Below are 16118 nucleotides of genomic sequence, written 5' to 3'. Positions count from 1 at the left end.
TTCCTTAATATCCTGCTTCTCTTTCACTGTCCCAACTCAGATACCACATTACATTTAGTTATTGTGTCTCCTTACGCTCCTCTTGGTTTTGAGTTTCTCAGAAGTTCCTTGTTCTTGAAGATTTTTCAGTTTTGAGGAAGATGGAGCAAATACTTTATAGACTGTCCATCACTTGGTATGTGCCTGTTTTTCCCCATGACTGGGTCGGGGTACAGCGTTTGGGGGAGAGTGATACGTACTGTCAGCATGCGTTGTCACCACTGGTGCTGACCTTGATCGCCTGGCTAGGCAGTGTTTGCCATGTCTACTCACTGTGGACATACTGGTTTTTCCTTCCTTTCCATGCTTTACACTTAAGAGGTGAGGTGAGAAGCTTCACTTCTTCAAGGGAAAGACATTTACCTAAATTACGTGGAATTCTTCCATATGGGACATTGGCTATTCCACCACGTATTTATGTAGTCAGTTGCTAATTGATATCATAGATTTCATTCAATTCTTTGTGTTATAATCCGGTACTGTATTTTGTTCGAAATTTGCCACTTTCATTGGGCTCCTGTGTCCCTTTGTTACATGCTTGCCTGTGGGGCGGGGGGGTTCGGTTCTTGTCTTTTGAGGAAGGCGCTGTGTTAGGTCAGGGAACATGACGTTTACTCTTCATGACATATAGGATGTTGTGTTGAGAAAATAATTCCTACGTTGTAGCAAATCAGGCTTAAAATTTTTCTGTATTCTTTGCCATTTCTTTTTCCTATATTCCCTACTCAATATAGAAATTACAGATGCAGTTTTATGTTCTTTCTCATTGTTAGTTAGGGACACAATTTTAAGTGTTACTTGGGGAGTTCCTGTAGGGACAGAGCAGGGTTGGCATCGACTCTGCAACTCCAGGACACAGGTTTGGTCCCCAGCCCAGCCCAGTGCTTTGGTCTGGGGTCGCCCCAGCTGCTCGGAGCTGATCCTTAGCCTAGCAACTGCATGTGCTGCGGGATGATCCCCTCATAAAAAGTGATGGAGTTCCCGTCATGGCGCAGTGGAAACGAATCCGACTAGGAGCCATAAGGTTGTGGGTTCGATTCCTGGTGTCGCTCAGTGGGTTCAGGATCCGGTGTGGCCATGAGCTGTGGTGTAGTTCACAGATCCGGCAAGGATCTGATGTTACTGTGGCTGTGGCGTAGGCCTAGCAGCTGTAGCTCTGATTCGACCCCTAGCCTGGAAACCTCCATATGTCACAATTGTGGCCCTGAAAAGAGCAACAACAACAAAAGGTCCTGCAGTTCCCGTTGTGGCGCAGCGGAAACGAATCCGACTAGGAACCATGAGGTTGTGGGTTCGATCCCTGGCCTCACTCACTAAAAACAAGCAAACAAACAAAAAAGGCCCTAAACGTTACTTGGTCTAGTGGTAAGTAGTGCTGCAGCTGATGTTTGGTTTGGTTTGCTTTGGTTTTGTCTTTTCTAGGGCCACACCCGAGGTATGTGGAGCTTCTCAGGCTAGGGGTCCAATCAGAGCTGTAGCTACCGGCCTACACCACAGCCACAACAACGCAGGATCCGAGCGGCGTCTGCAACCTATACCACAGCTCACGGCAACGCCGGATCCTTAACCCACTGATCGAGGCCAGGGATGGAACCTGCAGCCTCATGGTTCCTAGTCGGATTCGTTAAACCACTGAGCTTCGACAGGAACTCCAGCTGTTGTTTTATGTGTGGATGTGGATGCCTTTTTTTGCACTTGTGGCATGGGAGTTCCTGTTCGAGGGGATTGAATCTACACCACAGTAGCCACCTGAGCTGCTGCAGTGACAATGCTGGATCCTTAATCTGATGCATTACAAGGGAACTCGTGAATTATTTTTTAGGAAAAATTCCTAGAGTGTAGTTTACTATATACCTCCAATCTCGTAATTTTGGGGTGATTTTTTTTTTCCCTCAAAAGAATATTATCATTGCAGTGTACAATTATATAACTTTAGTGGAATTTCAGGAACTTGATATTAGCAATTTTTTCTTTTTGTCTTTTCAGGGCTGCCCCCATGGCATATGGAGGTTCTCCTGCTAGGGATCAAATTGGAGCTACAGTTTCTGGCCTCCCCCACAGCCACAGCCATGCCAGATCCAAGCTGCGTCTGCAACCTACAGTACATCACTGCTCATGGCAACACCGGATCCTTAATCCACTGAGCGAGGTCAGGGATCAAAACCTCAGATTCCCTTCCACTGAGCCGAGTCGGGTACTCCTCTCGATACCAGCAGTTTAAAGGAAAGAATTTGGTAAATGTAAAACACGATATGAGAGGTTAAAGCAGCTTTCTCTACTGGCCCAGCTTAAAAGGAAAAATTCCAGTTGTCAGAAAACATTTACGTTACTTTCTTACTCCTTTTCATGGAAAAAACATAGTGCATGTTTTTACAGTTATAGCCACATATGTTCCTCATTTGAGAGTAACCTACAAAATCAGTAATAAAATCGTCATAGGGGATACGTACTGTATTGACCTTCTTGGTTAGTAAGTTAGACACTTCTCAAGTTTCGGCTTGGTAAAACATTTCCTGCTAGGAATATAAATAGATCATGTGTTTGTTCTGGGTTCTCAGTCTTGGTTGCATAATGGAGTCATCTAGGGAACTTCGAAATAATTGTTGTCTGGCCCACATCTGAAGAGATTTTTCTTCACTAATCTGTGGTTAAAAGGTAATTCTAAGGAGCAGCTAACTTTGACAGCTGATGGGATAAATGTTTGAAAATCATTGCAGTCATTTTTTAGGGGGTGGGATAGAGTGGTGGCCAGGTGTTGAACCTGTGCCATAGCAGTGACAACACTGGGTCCTTAGCTTGCTAGGCCACCAGGGAAGTCTTTCATGTTTGCCTTTTTTGTGTGTGTGTCTTGTCTTTTTAGGACTTTGCCAGAGACGTGTGGAGGTTCCCAGGCTAGGGGTTGAATCTGAGCTGTAGTTTCTGGCCTACACCGTAGCCACAGTAAGGCAGCTCATGGCAGTGCTGGATCCTTAACCCACTGAGTGAGGTCAAGGATCGAACCTGTGTCCTCATGGATACTTGGTGGGTTTGTTAAGCCTTGAGCCACTACGGGAACTCCTGTGTTTGCCTTTGAAGATAGCTGAATGTTTTCTTACCTGGCCTGTTAGCCGAATCATCTGTTTCCCCAGACGTTCCTAAGCAGAGTCCCAAAATCTGTTTTTTTTAATTTTTTTTTTTTTTTTTTTTTTAAGTTTCTTAGTTGAGACTGAACCTCCAGGTTTGGGATGCTGGCATTTTGGAAAGAACTTTGGCATAAGGAGACATTTGGCTGTGTATTTCAGTTGAACCATGGAGTGGCTAGATTGTTAGAGCATAGTTAGAATCTATCTGGAACATTTTTTTTTGTTTGTGTGTTTTTAGGGCCACATCCTAAATGTAGGGGTTCCCAGGCTAGGGGTCAAATCTGAGCTGTAGCCACTGTCCTACGCCACAGCCACACCAGATCTGAGACGTGTCTACGACCTATACCGCAACTCAGGGCAACGCTGGATCGTTAACCCACTGAGTGAGGCCAGGGATCACACTTGCACCCTCATGGATACTAGTTGGGTTTGTGACCCCTGAGCCACGACGCGAACTCCTATCTGGAACTTTTTGACATAACTGATACACAATTTGGTTTTCAGTTTTTAAGGTGGCGAGGATATCATTGATCTTGTTAGGATTATTGATAATGCCTGTGTTGTTACAGTTAAGATATTAGAGTTATTAGATGTTAACTTTAACTCTTAGTATTACGTTAATGTGAATTCTGAATGTAGCAGTTTATTAGGAAATGTTTGGGAGTTCCCGTCAACAGAAACAAATCTGACTAGAAACCATGAGGTTGCAGGTTCTATCCCTGTCCTTGCTCAGTGGGTTAAAGATCTGGCGTTGCTGTGAGCTGTGGTGTTGGTCGCAGATGCTGCTTGGGTCCTGCGTTGCTGGGGCTGTGGTGTAGGCTGGCAGCTGTAGCTCTGATTTGACCCCTAGCCTGAGAACCTCCATATGCTTCAGGTGCGGCCAAAAAGCAAAAAAAAAAAAAATTTTTTTTGGGAAGTTCCCTTGTGGCACAACGGGTTAAGGATCCAGTGTTTCTGCAGCTGTGGCACAGACTGCGACTGTGGCGTGGGTTTGATCCCTGGCCCAGGAACTTCTGTGAGTGCAGCCAAAAAAGAAATGTTTGAGATAATTTATACTTATTTTAGAAATTTCAAATTACATAATTATAGGATAAGAAAATGAAAAATAGTAATAGTGTTATCCAGGGTATTTCCATACATCTATATTTGTATGTATTTTTTAATCTATGCATTTTTTTTTTAAATTTGGTAAGATAGTACAAACATTTTTAACACTTGTTTAAGTTTATCCGCTGCTGCTCAGATATGCAAAACAAATATACCTCTTGTTGCCTTATTCTCTGGAACCTTTGTTGTTGGTGATGTGGCAGTGGCTGATGACAGGAGCACTCATCCTGTTTAAAGTGTTCTTGTTCATATCTGTGTTCAGCTTTTTTCTGCTCTGAGGAATTCTCTGTTCACTGTCTTCTTTCATAAAATGCTGACAATGCTGGAGGAATCTACTCTAATTTTGTTGGGAGGGATATTTTTTGTGTTTCACGCTGTGTCCTGTTTCATTCTTCCTGCTGTTAGGTCTAGTTCTTATGTGCCCTCTGCTTGTTTCTCAAGGCATATTTTTGGGCTTTGGGCCTGTTGCAGAAAAAAATTGTTAATTTGTTTAAAACTATGTAAATGAAAATGTAGCAACTGTTTGTTCTGTTTTTAGTATTTCCATTTCTTGTGTTAAAACTGTTAGTACCCTTGTTAATTTCTTAACATAAGGATGAATTTTCTTCATACGTATGAATAAATGGGTCCAGAAATGGTATTAATCTTATTACAAGTTCATAATCTTTTATTATAAAATAACGTGATGGACAAAAAGAGAAGCTAGGTACATGAGTATGAATTATTTACTAAGTGTATGACCAATCAGAAAGAGCTATATGCTTATGAATATCAGGATACAGAAGGGCAATCTGAAAATACTTACCTGTAATCAATATTTTGTAGATTTAATGAGGCGTCAGGAAGAACTCAGACGCTTGGAGGAACTAAGAAACCAAGAGCTGCAAAAACGGAAGCAAATACAGCTAAGGTAAAGGAACGTCATCACACCATGTATGTGAATGTGTGTGGTTTTTATTGTTCGTGTTTTTGGTAAAACTCCCCAGTGCTTATTACAGACAAGTGGTGTGTTATATAGAAAACAGTCCCCAACTGTCCACTTTTGACTCCAGTTAGGGAATTATTTCACAAACTGGCGTATATATATTTTTTTTCTCCAACTGGTTATAGACACTTTGCATATACTGTGAATAGGACTTAGGTATTATTTCATATAATTTATGTTAAGAATGCACTATGTTTTATGGGCCATTTTCCCAGAGTATATCTGTGTTGATTTTAGTGTTAATTTTTTCATGTGTGTACTACTACTCTGAATGCCTTTATGCATCTTTTGTACTTCTGATAATTTGTTTAAAAAAGATACCCTGAAATGGAATCCATGGTAAAAAACACATGAGCATTTAAGATCTCTCAGTGCATAATAGGCAACTGTAACGCACAATTTCAGATCTTGTAGGTTCACTAAGGAAGTTTAAGAGAGCCATCGATCTAAGACTTAGAAACAAAAATTAACAGCTTTTCTTGTACTTGCCGTATTTAATTGTAAAATGAGATAGATATTACTCTTACAAGTTTCAAAAATCATATTAGGAATTGTTATCAACAAAGCTGTGATAGATTAAAGGAAACTTAATATTTTATTTTGAAAGTGCTATAACAGGAAATTCTCTGGTGGCCTATTGAGTTAAGGATCCATCACTGTTACTTCTGTGGCCTGTGTTCCTCGTTAGGGTACTCGGCAGGCAGAATCTGCATTCTGATCTACGAAATCCTTAGAAACCTTCTCCCAGAACTTGGAACCAGAAACTTATTTCATCTGTGCTTTAATAAGTTCTTCAGGTGATTCTGATGCATTGTAACGTTTGAGAGTTAACTTTTGTAAAAAACATCCCCCCATGAACTCCTTACATGAGGGACCTTTTCCAGTTTCTTCCTGGTTGCTTCTTTCCTTTTTATGTAAAAAGAAAAGGAAACATCCCTTCCCCTTATGTAAACTCACCTGAATCTCCAACTTTGTTCTCTTATGTTTATCTTTGACAGCCAGGCCTGTAAAGTTAGTGCCCCGTGGAGTTCCCTGGTAGCCTAATGGTTAAAGGCTTGGCATTGTCACTGCTCTGGCTCTGATTATTGCTGTGTCTTGGGTTTGATCCCTGGCCTGGGAACTAGTGCATGCCGTGGGCATAGCCCAAAAAAAAAAAAAAATTAATGCCTTATACCTCTTGTGCTCAAATAATAATTAAACCAAACAATGTGAGAGAACCCAAAGTAGGGCATAAAAGTGTAATAAATGAATCTCTATTATAGATTATTAGAGAAAACTGTATTACAGATGTACATTATCACACTGAAAGGTGTGAAAGAAAAGTTTCTTTAGTATCATTTTTTAATTTTTATTATCTTATGGCCAGATACTATAGGCTAGTGACAAGAACAATATAAAAATTCTTTAATCTAGTTAGTAAATGTATTTCCCACAAGGATGTAGGTTTGTAGTTCTGAAACTCTGTGGATATACCTTTTCCCCCTCTTTTAAAGACTTTATTGAAAATATTGTATATACTATTTTTTTTTGGCTGAACACATGGCACATAGAAGTTCCTAGGCCAGGAGTTCCCATTGTGGCACAGCAGAAACGAATCCAACTAGCAACCATGAGGTTGTGGGTTCGATCCTTGGCCTTACCCAGTGGGTTAAGGATCTGGCATTGCCATCAGCTGTGGTGTAGATCATCACAGACGCAGCTCAGATCTGGCGTTGCTGTGGCTGTAGTGTAGGCTGGTGGCTACAGCTCCGATTCGACCCGTAGCCTGGGAAACACCATATGCCATGGGTGCGGCCCTAAAAAGACAAAAGACAAAAAAAACCCCAGAAGTTCCTTGGCCAGGGATCAAACTTGCGCCACAGCAGCAACCCACGCTGCTGTAGTGACAATGCTGAATCCCTAACCCACTGCACCACAAGGGAACTCCGGAATATACTTTTTTAAGTGAATAAATTTGTAAATATAGATAATGTGAGAAAGAAAAAAAGGAGGAAAGGCAAAAGTGAAAGTGAATCCTATGGTGTTTAGTGGGGGTTGAAGTCTCACTGTAAACTTAATGGTATTTAATCTAAGCAGATAGATACAGAAATGCAGGCATTGCGTATATGTATGGGTCATGTACATACATATATTTTCTAGCTCTCTTCTCCCAGAAATGGTGATGTTTCAGGGGAAACGGGTGTATCTAATGCTTGGATTGTTGTTTCTTTCTTTCTTTTTTTTTTTTTGCTTTTTAGCGCCGCAGTAACAGCATATGGAGGTTCCCAGGCCTTGGGGTCAAATCAGAGCTACAGCTGCTGACCTATGCCATAGCCACAGTAATACCAGATCCCAGCCTCGTCTGCAACCCACATCACAGCTCACGGCAACACTGGATCCCCAATGCACAGAGTGAGGCCAGCAATCGAACCTGTAACCTCATGGTTCCTAGTCAGATTCGTTTCCGCTGTGCCACGATGGGAACTCCAGGAACTCCTTGATAAGAGATGCTGGGAATTGTCCCTGGTTGTTCCTCTGCTTTTCTTGTCAGCACTTTATAACCTTATGCTAGTCATGACACATGTAAGATGAACCAGAGTTGTAGGGTATTGTGCAAAATAGTAAGTTCTCTTTAAAAGTGACAAGTTCGGAGTTCCTGTTGTGGCGCAGTGGTTAACGAATCCGACTAGGAACCATGAGGTTGAGGGTTCGGTCCCTGCCCTTGCTCAGTGGGTTAATGATCCAGCATTGCCGTGAGCTGTGGTGTAGGTTGCAGACGCAACTCGGATCCCACGTTGCTGAGGCTCTGGCGTAGGCCGGGGGCTACAGCTCTGATTGGACCCCTAGCCTGGGAACCTCCATATGCCGCGGAAGCGGCCCAAGAAATAACAAATAGACAAAAAAAAAAAAAAAAAAAAAAAAAGAATAAAATAAAAGTGACAAGTTCATGAAAGACCAGGAAGGTCTGAACTGTAACAGTCTGAAGGAGACTAAAGAGAAATGCTAGTTAAATGCACTGTGTGATTCTGAATAGTGTCCTAAAACAGAAGGACAGAAGTGGGGAAACTGGCGAAGTTTGAATAAGATCCATATAGATCTATAGTGGTGTACCGATGTCAGTTCCTGGCTCTCAGTTGTCCTCCGATTATGTGAGACGTTAATACCAGGGGTGCTGAATGAGGGGAGGTAGGCCGTCTGCACTGTTTCTGCAACTTTCCTGTAAATTTAGCATTAGGTGGAATTAAGCAAAAAAGTGAAAAAGAATACCCGAGGTGTTGGGGATACAGTGGAGAACAGAAAAAGCAAGCGCTGCCACTGTGGGACTTACATAATAGCTGAGGGAGGCATTGGTTCATTTAAAAGAAAGTGAAGTGCACAAGACAGAATGGAGGACTCACTGGAAAATTCAGTAGGCTGCGAGTTTCATAACAAGTGAAACACTGGTTGCTTGATGTGGTAAGTATTCTCTGTACATGGTAACTTTTCATTGGTCTTTCAGTAATCCTATTTAATGTGCAGAGGTGTATATCAGATTCAATTTGGAATTCTAATAACTGTGTACTATTAGTAATAATATCTCAGCAATAAAATGATAATTAGGTCATTGGCAACTTTTATGCTTGGCTATATTGTAGTAGATATAGGTGGTGATAAGTCTGTTAAGTCTTGCCCTGTGCCGGGGTGTTTATTTTGAAATTAATTCTAAGAATTTTAAGACTCTTCATTTAAGAAATGTGAACAGGAGTTCCCATCATGGCACAGTGGTTAACGAATCCAATTAGGAACCATGAGGTTGTGGGTTCAATCCCTGCCCTTGCTCAGTGGGTTAACACTCTGGCGTTGCCGTGAGCTGTGGTGCAGGTTGCAGACGCAGCTCGGATCCCGAGTTGCTGTGGCTCTGGCTTAGGCCGGTGGCTACAGCTCCAATTTGACCCCTAGCCTGGGAAACTCCATATGCCGCGGTAGCAGCCCAAAGAAATAGCAAAAAGACAAAAAATAAAAGAAATGTGAACAGGAGTTCCTGTCATGGCTCAGTGCGTCAACAAACCCAACTAGGAACCATGAGGTTGTGGGTTTGATCCCTGGCCTTGCTCAGTGGATTGAGAATCTGGTGTTACCGTGAGCTGTGGTGTGGGTCACAGACAAGGCTTGGATCCTACGTTGCTGCGGTGTAGGCTGCCGGCTACAGCTCCGATTCAACCCCTGGCCTGGGAACCTCCATATGCCACGGATGCGGCCCTAAAAAAGGCACCCCCCCCAAAAAAAAAATCTGACTAGTATCCATGAGGATGTGGGTTCGATCCCTGGCCTTGCTCAGTGGATTAAGGATCCGGTGTTGCCGTGAGCTGTGGTGTAGGCCGGCGGCTACAGCTCCGTTTCAACCTGGGAATCTCCATAGGCCACGGGTGTGGCCCTAAAAAGCAAAAAAAAAAAAAAAGCCAAAACAACCTGAACAGCTTTTTTTTGTTGTTAAAATTGAGTAATTTTGCCGCTTGTGTCAAGGAAAGGAAATTAAATGCTGTCCAGACACTTAATTTTAGACTGATAATTGTCAAATATATCCTTCACTTGTAAGAAAAAGCAAATAAAAGTATACTGGTCAAACTGCAGAGGTTGGTCTGAGGCTGCGTCCTTGTAAGAAGGCCAGAAGGTTTGGGCTCAGCCGTTTTGTTTTACATCACTGGGCAGATTGGAAAAACTGCTTAAGAAAGTATATTCTGAGAGAAATGAACTAATTTAGAGTGTCCAGCTTTCTGGTTTTCCTTTCCGTGCTACAGATAAATTACTTTTTCCTGGGTCACTTTGCTCTTCAGAGGCTGTGGCAGTGAAAGGGTGCAGGGCTTGGATGGGCTGGTCCAGGCTGCAGCTGGTTCACTTAGTATTAACTCCTTTTTCCCTCTTACCTTTCACCTTCCTCCTCACTCACCTCCTCATCCGTCTGTTCTTGCCCTTTTTCTTTGTATTTTTTTGTGCTTTTTAGGGCCGTTGCTGTGGCACATGAAAGCTCCCAGGCTAGGGGTCGAATTGGAGCTGCATCTGCAACCTGCACCACAGCTCACGGCAACGCCTGATCTCTGACCCACTGAGCAACGCCAGGGATTGAACCTGCATCCTCATGTATACTGGTCAGATTTGTTTCTGCTGTGCCACAACCAGGGCTTGCATTCTTTTCCCTTTTTGTGTCGTTTGCCAGAGTGTACAGATCGTGGGATACACGGAGCCCTGTGATGGGTGTGGAGACCCTAGTGTTAGGTAGGAACAAACCACAGGACGTTTTTATGCCTTAGTCTTATCGTAGCTTAGGGCCTAGAGCCTTTCAGATTTTTCAGACTCCTTCAAAAATAAGACACCAGGATTTAATTAGTGGCCTTCCAGTTAAAGTAATTGTAAGATTAAGGTTGTATTGGTTTCCAATTAAACATAACATGATTTTAAAATTTCTCACACTTCTTTCCCTATTAGTTCCATTTGTGAACATAACCTAGGATATTACCTTTGACCTAAAGTGACATCAAATATAAGTGTAAAGGCAATTGTTAAAGCATCTTGTGGCAGGGAAGAAATTTAAAGCAAAGGTATATGTACAGCAGGGGATGTTTTGTATGCTGTCTGTGAATTTATATTATGGAGTGGTCAGTGTGGTACACTCTCAAAATAAAGTAGAGACTCTGGAATTTATAGACAAAGAAATGGAAGGGAAAAAATAGCAAATAATTAATACTGTCGTACTTTTTCTCCAGATTTGTAATTCTAATCTCACTTTTTATCATTAAACTATTTTTCTAACAATGGGAAAACTACATTATAGATTTTGTTTATGATGTTTTGTTTTTTACTAAAAGTGTTATAGTAGCACATGTTCAAAACACTTTATAAATATGTGTATAAATAAAAAAGGGCAATGCTTTTGTCTCCTCAGATTATTCCCAGTGTTATAGAAACTCTCAAACCCTCTTTTGTTCTCTTAGAAATGATTTTTTTTTTCTTTTTATGGCCGTTCCTGTAGCATATGGAAGTTCTCAGGCTATGGGTCAAATCAGAGCTGCATCTGCCAGCCTACACCACATCCGCAGCGATGCCAGATCTGAACCGCATCTGCGACCTGTGCTACAGCTCGTGGCAGTGCTGGATCCTTTACCCACTGGGTGAGGCCAGGGATCGAACCTCCATCCTTATGGATACTGTTTGGGTTCTTAACCCACTCAGCCACAATAGGAACTCTAGAAAGTATTTTCTTATTAGTGTGTTGATGTCCTAGAAATGGATTAACCACTTTACTTGAATATTCAGTTTCCTTGAATAGAGCTTTGTTTTGAGGATTTCAAAATAGTCTAGGTTTTGCTTGAAATCCTCTAGGGATGGTGTCTTCTTATTTGCTTGTTGTTTTAACATGAGGTCCTAACAGACTGTTTTTTGCTGGCTGTGGCATCACCATTTCTCTTAGTTCTGCCCTTGTGTTTCGTGGGAGGTGGTGGTGTACCAAACACACCACCAAAAAGGTGTTTACACTTGGTGAGGAAAGGTGCTCAGAAGAGCAGCCTGGTTAGCACTGAGACTGTATCCAGTCTCATGGGATAGAGCATGATGGAAAATAATACATGTGAAAAAGAATGCAGGAATTCTGGTTGTGTTCAGCAAGTTACGAACCTGAATAGCATCCATGGGGATGGAGGTTTGGTCCTTGCCTCGCTCAGTGGGTTAAGGTACCTGGAATTGCCGTGAGCCGTGGGGTATAGGTCGCAAACATGGCTTGGGTCTGGTGTTGCTGTGTCTGTGGTTTAGGCTGGCAGTTTCAGCTCTGATTTGACCCCTAGCCTGGGAAATGCATATGCTGTGGGTGGGGCCCTAAAAAAAAAAGAATTCATGTATATGTGTGACTGAGTCACTTTGCTGTACAGAAAATGGCACAACATGTAAATCAAGTATAATTAAAAAAAAAAAAGAGTAGCTTGGAAAATGAGACCTACTGAAGGGGCAACAGTATTATATAGTTTTCTCTGTTTAAATAATTTATTGGTTTTGATCGCAGAGCATATGTATTTGAATTTACATTGATTTAAACGCCAATATTATATGAGTCTATGACTTCAGTAGTAAAGCTTTCCCTTCTTAATAACTTACTATGATTTAATGGTAACCCGGCACATAGATAAAGCTTTCGTTGTTGTTCCATGCCCGCATGTATCTTTGGGGCTGAAGTTGGCAAACTTTTTCTGGGAGAGGGTAGATAGTAAATATTTTAGGCTTCCCATGTCACATGGTCTCTGTCTCAGCTACTCAGCATTGCTCTAGTCTGGAGGTAGTAGGCGAATGGTTGGCCCATAAAACTTAATTTATAAAAGCAGGTGGTTTGCAGGTAGCCGCCACATGGGATTTCCTGAGTGAGTTAATGATATGGGGGAGAGAGGGTTCGTTCAGGCTTCCTTCTGCAAGTAGGACATTTGCCTAGGCAGAATGGTTCTCTGCAGTGGCTTGTATCAGGATAGGTTATGCGTGTCTTTAAGAAACAATCTGCTATGCCAGTGGTAGATCCTACGCTTTCTCTTTATATTACAGTACTGAGTACAGGCTTGAGCTTTTGGGTTCCAGACTTTTGTTTGCTTTTGACCACACCCAAGGCACATGGAAGTTCTGGGCCAGAGATCCAGTCAGTGTGCAGCTGAGACCTCTGCCATAGCTTCGGCAACACAGGATCCTTAACCCACTGTGCTGGGCCGGAGGTTGAACTTGTGCTGCTGCAGAGACAATGCCATGTCCTTAACTTGCTACGTGATAGTGGAAACGCCTGGATTATATGTATATATTTATAATCCAGGCGTATGTATATAATCCAGGCATTTCCACTACATATGTATACATATGTATACACACACACACACACACACACACACACACACGTGTGCGTTCTTTTTCTCACACACACATATATATGCATGCATTCTTTTTCTCACATTGTTCTCCATTGTGTTCCGTCACAAGTGATCAGATGTGGTTCCTTGGGCTATACAGCAGAATCGCATTGCTTATCTATTCCAGATGCCGAAATTTGCATCTACTGAACCCAAACTCCCAGTCCCTTCTGCTCCCTCCCCCTCCCTCTTGGCAGCCAAAAGTCTGTTCTCCATGTCCATGAGTTTCTTTTCTGTAGTAGGTTCATTTGTGCCATATATTAGATTCTGGATATAAGTGATATCATTTGTCTTTCTCCTTCTGACTTCCCTTAGTATGAGAGTCTCTGGTTCTGCCCATGTTGCTGCCAATGACATTATTTTGTTCTTTTTTTGTGGCTGAATAGTATTTCATTGTGTATATACACCACATCTTCTCAATCCATTCATCTGTTGATGGACATTTAGGTTGTTTCCATGTCGTGGCTATTGTGAATAGTGCTGCAGTGAACATGCAGGTGAATGAATCTTTTTCAGTGAAAGTTTTGTACAGATATATGCCCAAGAGTGGGATTGCTGGGTCACACGGCAGTTCTATATTTAGTTTTCTGAGGAACCTCCATACTGTTTTCCATAGTGGTTGTACCAATTTACATTCCCACCAACAGTGGAGGAGAGTTCCCTTTTCTATACACCCTCTCCAGCATTTGTTATTTGTTGACTTATTAATGATGGCCGTTCTGACTGGTATGAGGTGGGACCTCATTATAGTTTTGATTTGCATTTCTCTACTAATTAGTGACGCTGAGCGTTTTTTCATGTGCCTGTTGGCTTTCTATATGGCTTCTTTGGAGAAATGTCTATTCAGTTCTTCTGCCCATTTTTCAATTGGGTTTGGGTTTTTTTTGCTATTGAGTTGTATGAGCTGTTTGTATATATGTATTTTTTTGTTTTTGCTTTTTGTTTTTTGGGGTTTTTTTTGGTCTTTTTGCCATTTCTTGGGCCGCTTCCCGCGGCATATGGAGGTTCCCAGGCTAGGGGTCGAATCGGAGCTGTAGCCACCGGCCTACACCAGAGCCACAGCAATGAGGGATCCAAGCTGCGTCTGCGACCTACACCACAGCTCAGGGCAATGCCAGATCGTTAACCCAATGAGCAAGGCCAGGGATTGAACCCGCAACCTCATGGTTCCTAGTCGGATTTGTTAACCACTGAGCCACGGAGGGAACTCCTGTTTGTATATTTTGGAGATAGAGCCCTTGTTGGTTGCATTGTTTGCAGCTATTTCCTCACATTCTGTTGGTTGTCTTTTTTTTTTTTTTTTCCAAATGGTTTCCTTTGCTGTGCAAAGCCTTGTAAGTTTGAATAGGTCCCATTGACTTGTTTTTATTTCTATTGCCTTGGTACACTGACCTAAGGAAACATTTGTATGGTTGGTGTCAGAGAATGTTTTGCCTATGTTCTCTTCTAGGAGTTTTATGGTGTCTTGACTCATGTTTAAGTCTTTAAGCCATTTGGAGTTTATTTTTGTGCGTGGTTGAGGGTGTGTTCCAGTTTCATTGGTTTACATGCATCTGTCCAGTTTTCCCAGCACCTTGTTGAAGAGACTGTCTTTTTCCCATTTTTTATTCTTGCCTCCTTTCTCAAAGATTAATTGACCGTAGGTGTCTGGTGTTTACTTTTTTGATTTACCATAATTCAGTTATTTTTTTGGAGGGTGAACTTGGTACGCCAGTTATTATCACATACTTGGCATAGTGTGTCTTCTCTAATTTATTTTGTTTTACCTGAAATAAGGTACATGATTATGGCTTGTATGTCAAGCACCGTGAAGGTTTTATTTAAAAATCTCTTCTCAGGCATGAGGAAGAGCATCGTCGTCGTGAAGAGGAAATGATCCGCCACCGGGAGCAGGAGGAACTGCGGCGGCAGCAGGAGGGCTTTAAGCCGAACTATATGGAAAACGTAAGTAAAATACCGGTTAACTAAGATGGTTTTGTGTCGTCAGGTGGACGATGTGTGCTTGCAATTCTTTAGATACTGCTTTATATAGTAATATATTTTCTACTCTTTCTGAATTTGCATGTTTAGGTTAAACTAACGAATTTCTTAACCTCTTACAGGTAGTAAATTAAAATTAGTTTCTCAAGGTAATCTTGTCTTATGAAATGGACATTAAACTTTTTTCCTTTTTCCTTTATCTTTTCTTAATTGCTTCTAGATTAGGAATCTTGATAACTTGATCATATCCACTTGTCTGATTTTTACCAGTAATCGACATTAAAAATCCTTTAGTTTGGAAGCTTTTAGAATGAAAAGTACCGTAGTGCATGCTCACCCCTCCGCGGTATCGGTTGTCCGCCCCGGCTGGTCGTTTCCATCTTCGAGTAGACCCACACTCCCGAGGCACTTTACATGCAGTTCCTCACTTCACATGATTGCATTCGTAAGTATCAGTATGTAACTCTAAGATACAAGAACTCTCTTGACAAGTGTCTTTACCATACCTTCAAAATTGTCAGTTATTTAATATTAACTAGTAAAAGTTCCGTTTAACTCAGGCCTTATACATTTTTTTCCTTCCAACAATTGATTTATTCACATTGTTAAGTTCAATATTCTTAGTTGATTTTCTGTCCCTCTTTTTCACTGTTTCCTTATTTATTTATTTTTTTTAAAGAATCAGACCCTTGTTATAAAGCATATCTCATATCCTGTATTTTGTTAATTGTATTTTTGCAGTGATATTCAACAAGGTTCTTTATCCCTGAATTTGTTGTAAACTGCAGTTAGTTCCAGAGACAGCCTCGGGTTTCTGTTTGAGGGAGGCAAATTCTAGGGCAGAAAGAATACTTCACATGTGTTAAAACCCACAATTTCTTACTGATAACTGACAGAGTCTCATTGTTCACCTGAGGCGAACAACTCATTTTGAATAATGCTACCATTTTTTTTCTCTAGCTATTCAAAAGCCATGATTCTTTAATAAGTTTCTGA

The 16118-nt window shown here is 41.5% G+C and overlaps 1 protein-coding gene across 6 annotated transcripts in view; it reads left to right on the top strand.

Moving 5' to 3' along the window:
- PSPC1 (paraspeckle component 1) overlaps window positions 1-16118 on the top strand; it is a 94093-nt gene that overhangs the window by 22505 nt on the left and 55470 nt on the right. For 5 of the 6 annotated variants that reach the window (XR_007131505.1, XR_007131506.1, XR_007131504.1 and 2 more), the window contains exons 5-6: window positions 5094-5178; window positions 14981-15086. Coding sequence is in view for 3 of the 6 variants with exons in the window: in XM_047756404.1 (XP_047612360.1) it covers window positions 5094-5178; window positions 14981-15086 (191 nt within the window). In the remaining 3 variants the exon portion in view is untranslated. Of the gene's footprint in view, window positions 1-5093; window positions 5179-14980; window positions 15087-15416; window positions 15695-16118 lie in introns of those variants that run through there. The other variant, XM_047756405.1, reaches the window with a different exon arrangement.

The sequence above is a fragment of the Phacochoerus africanus genome, chromosome 13 (genome assembly GCF_016906955.1).
Source record: "Phacochoerus africanus isolate WHEZ1 chromosome 13, ROS_Pafr_v1, whole genome shotgun sequence".
Classification (NCBI taxonomy): Eukaryota; Metazoa; Chordata; class Mammalia; order Artiodactyla; family Suidae; genus Phacochoerus; species Phacochoerus africanus.
This window is presented reverse-complemented; position numbering and strand designations above follow the sequence as displayed.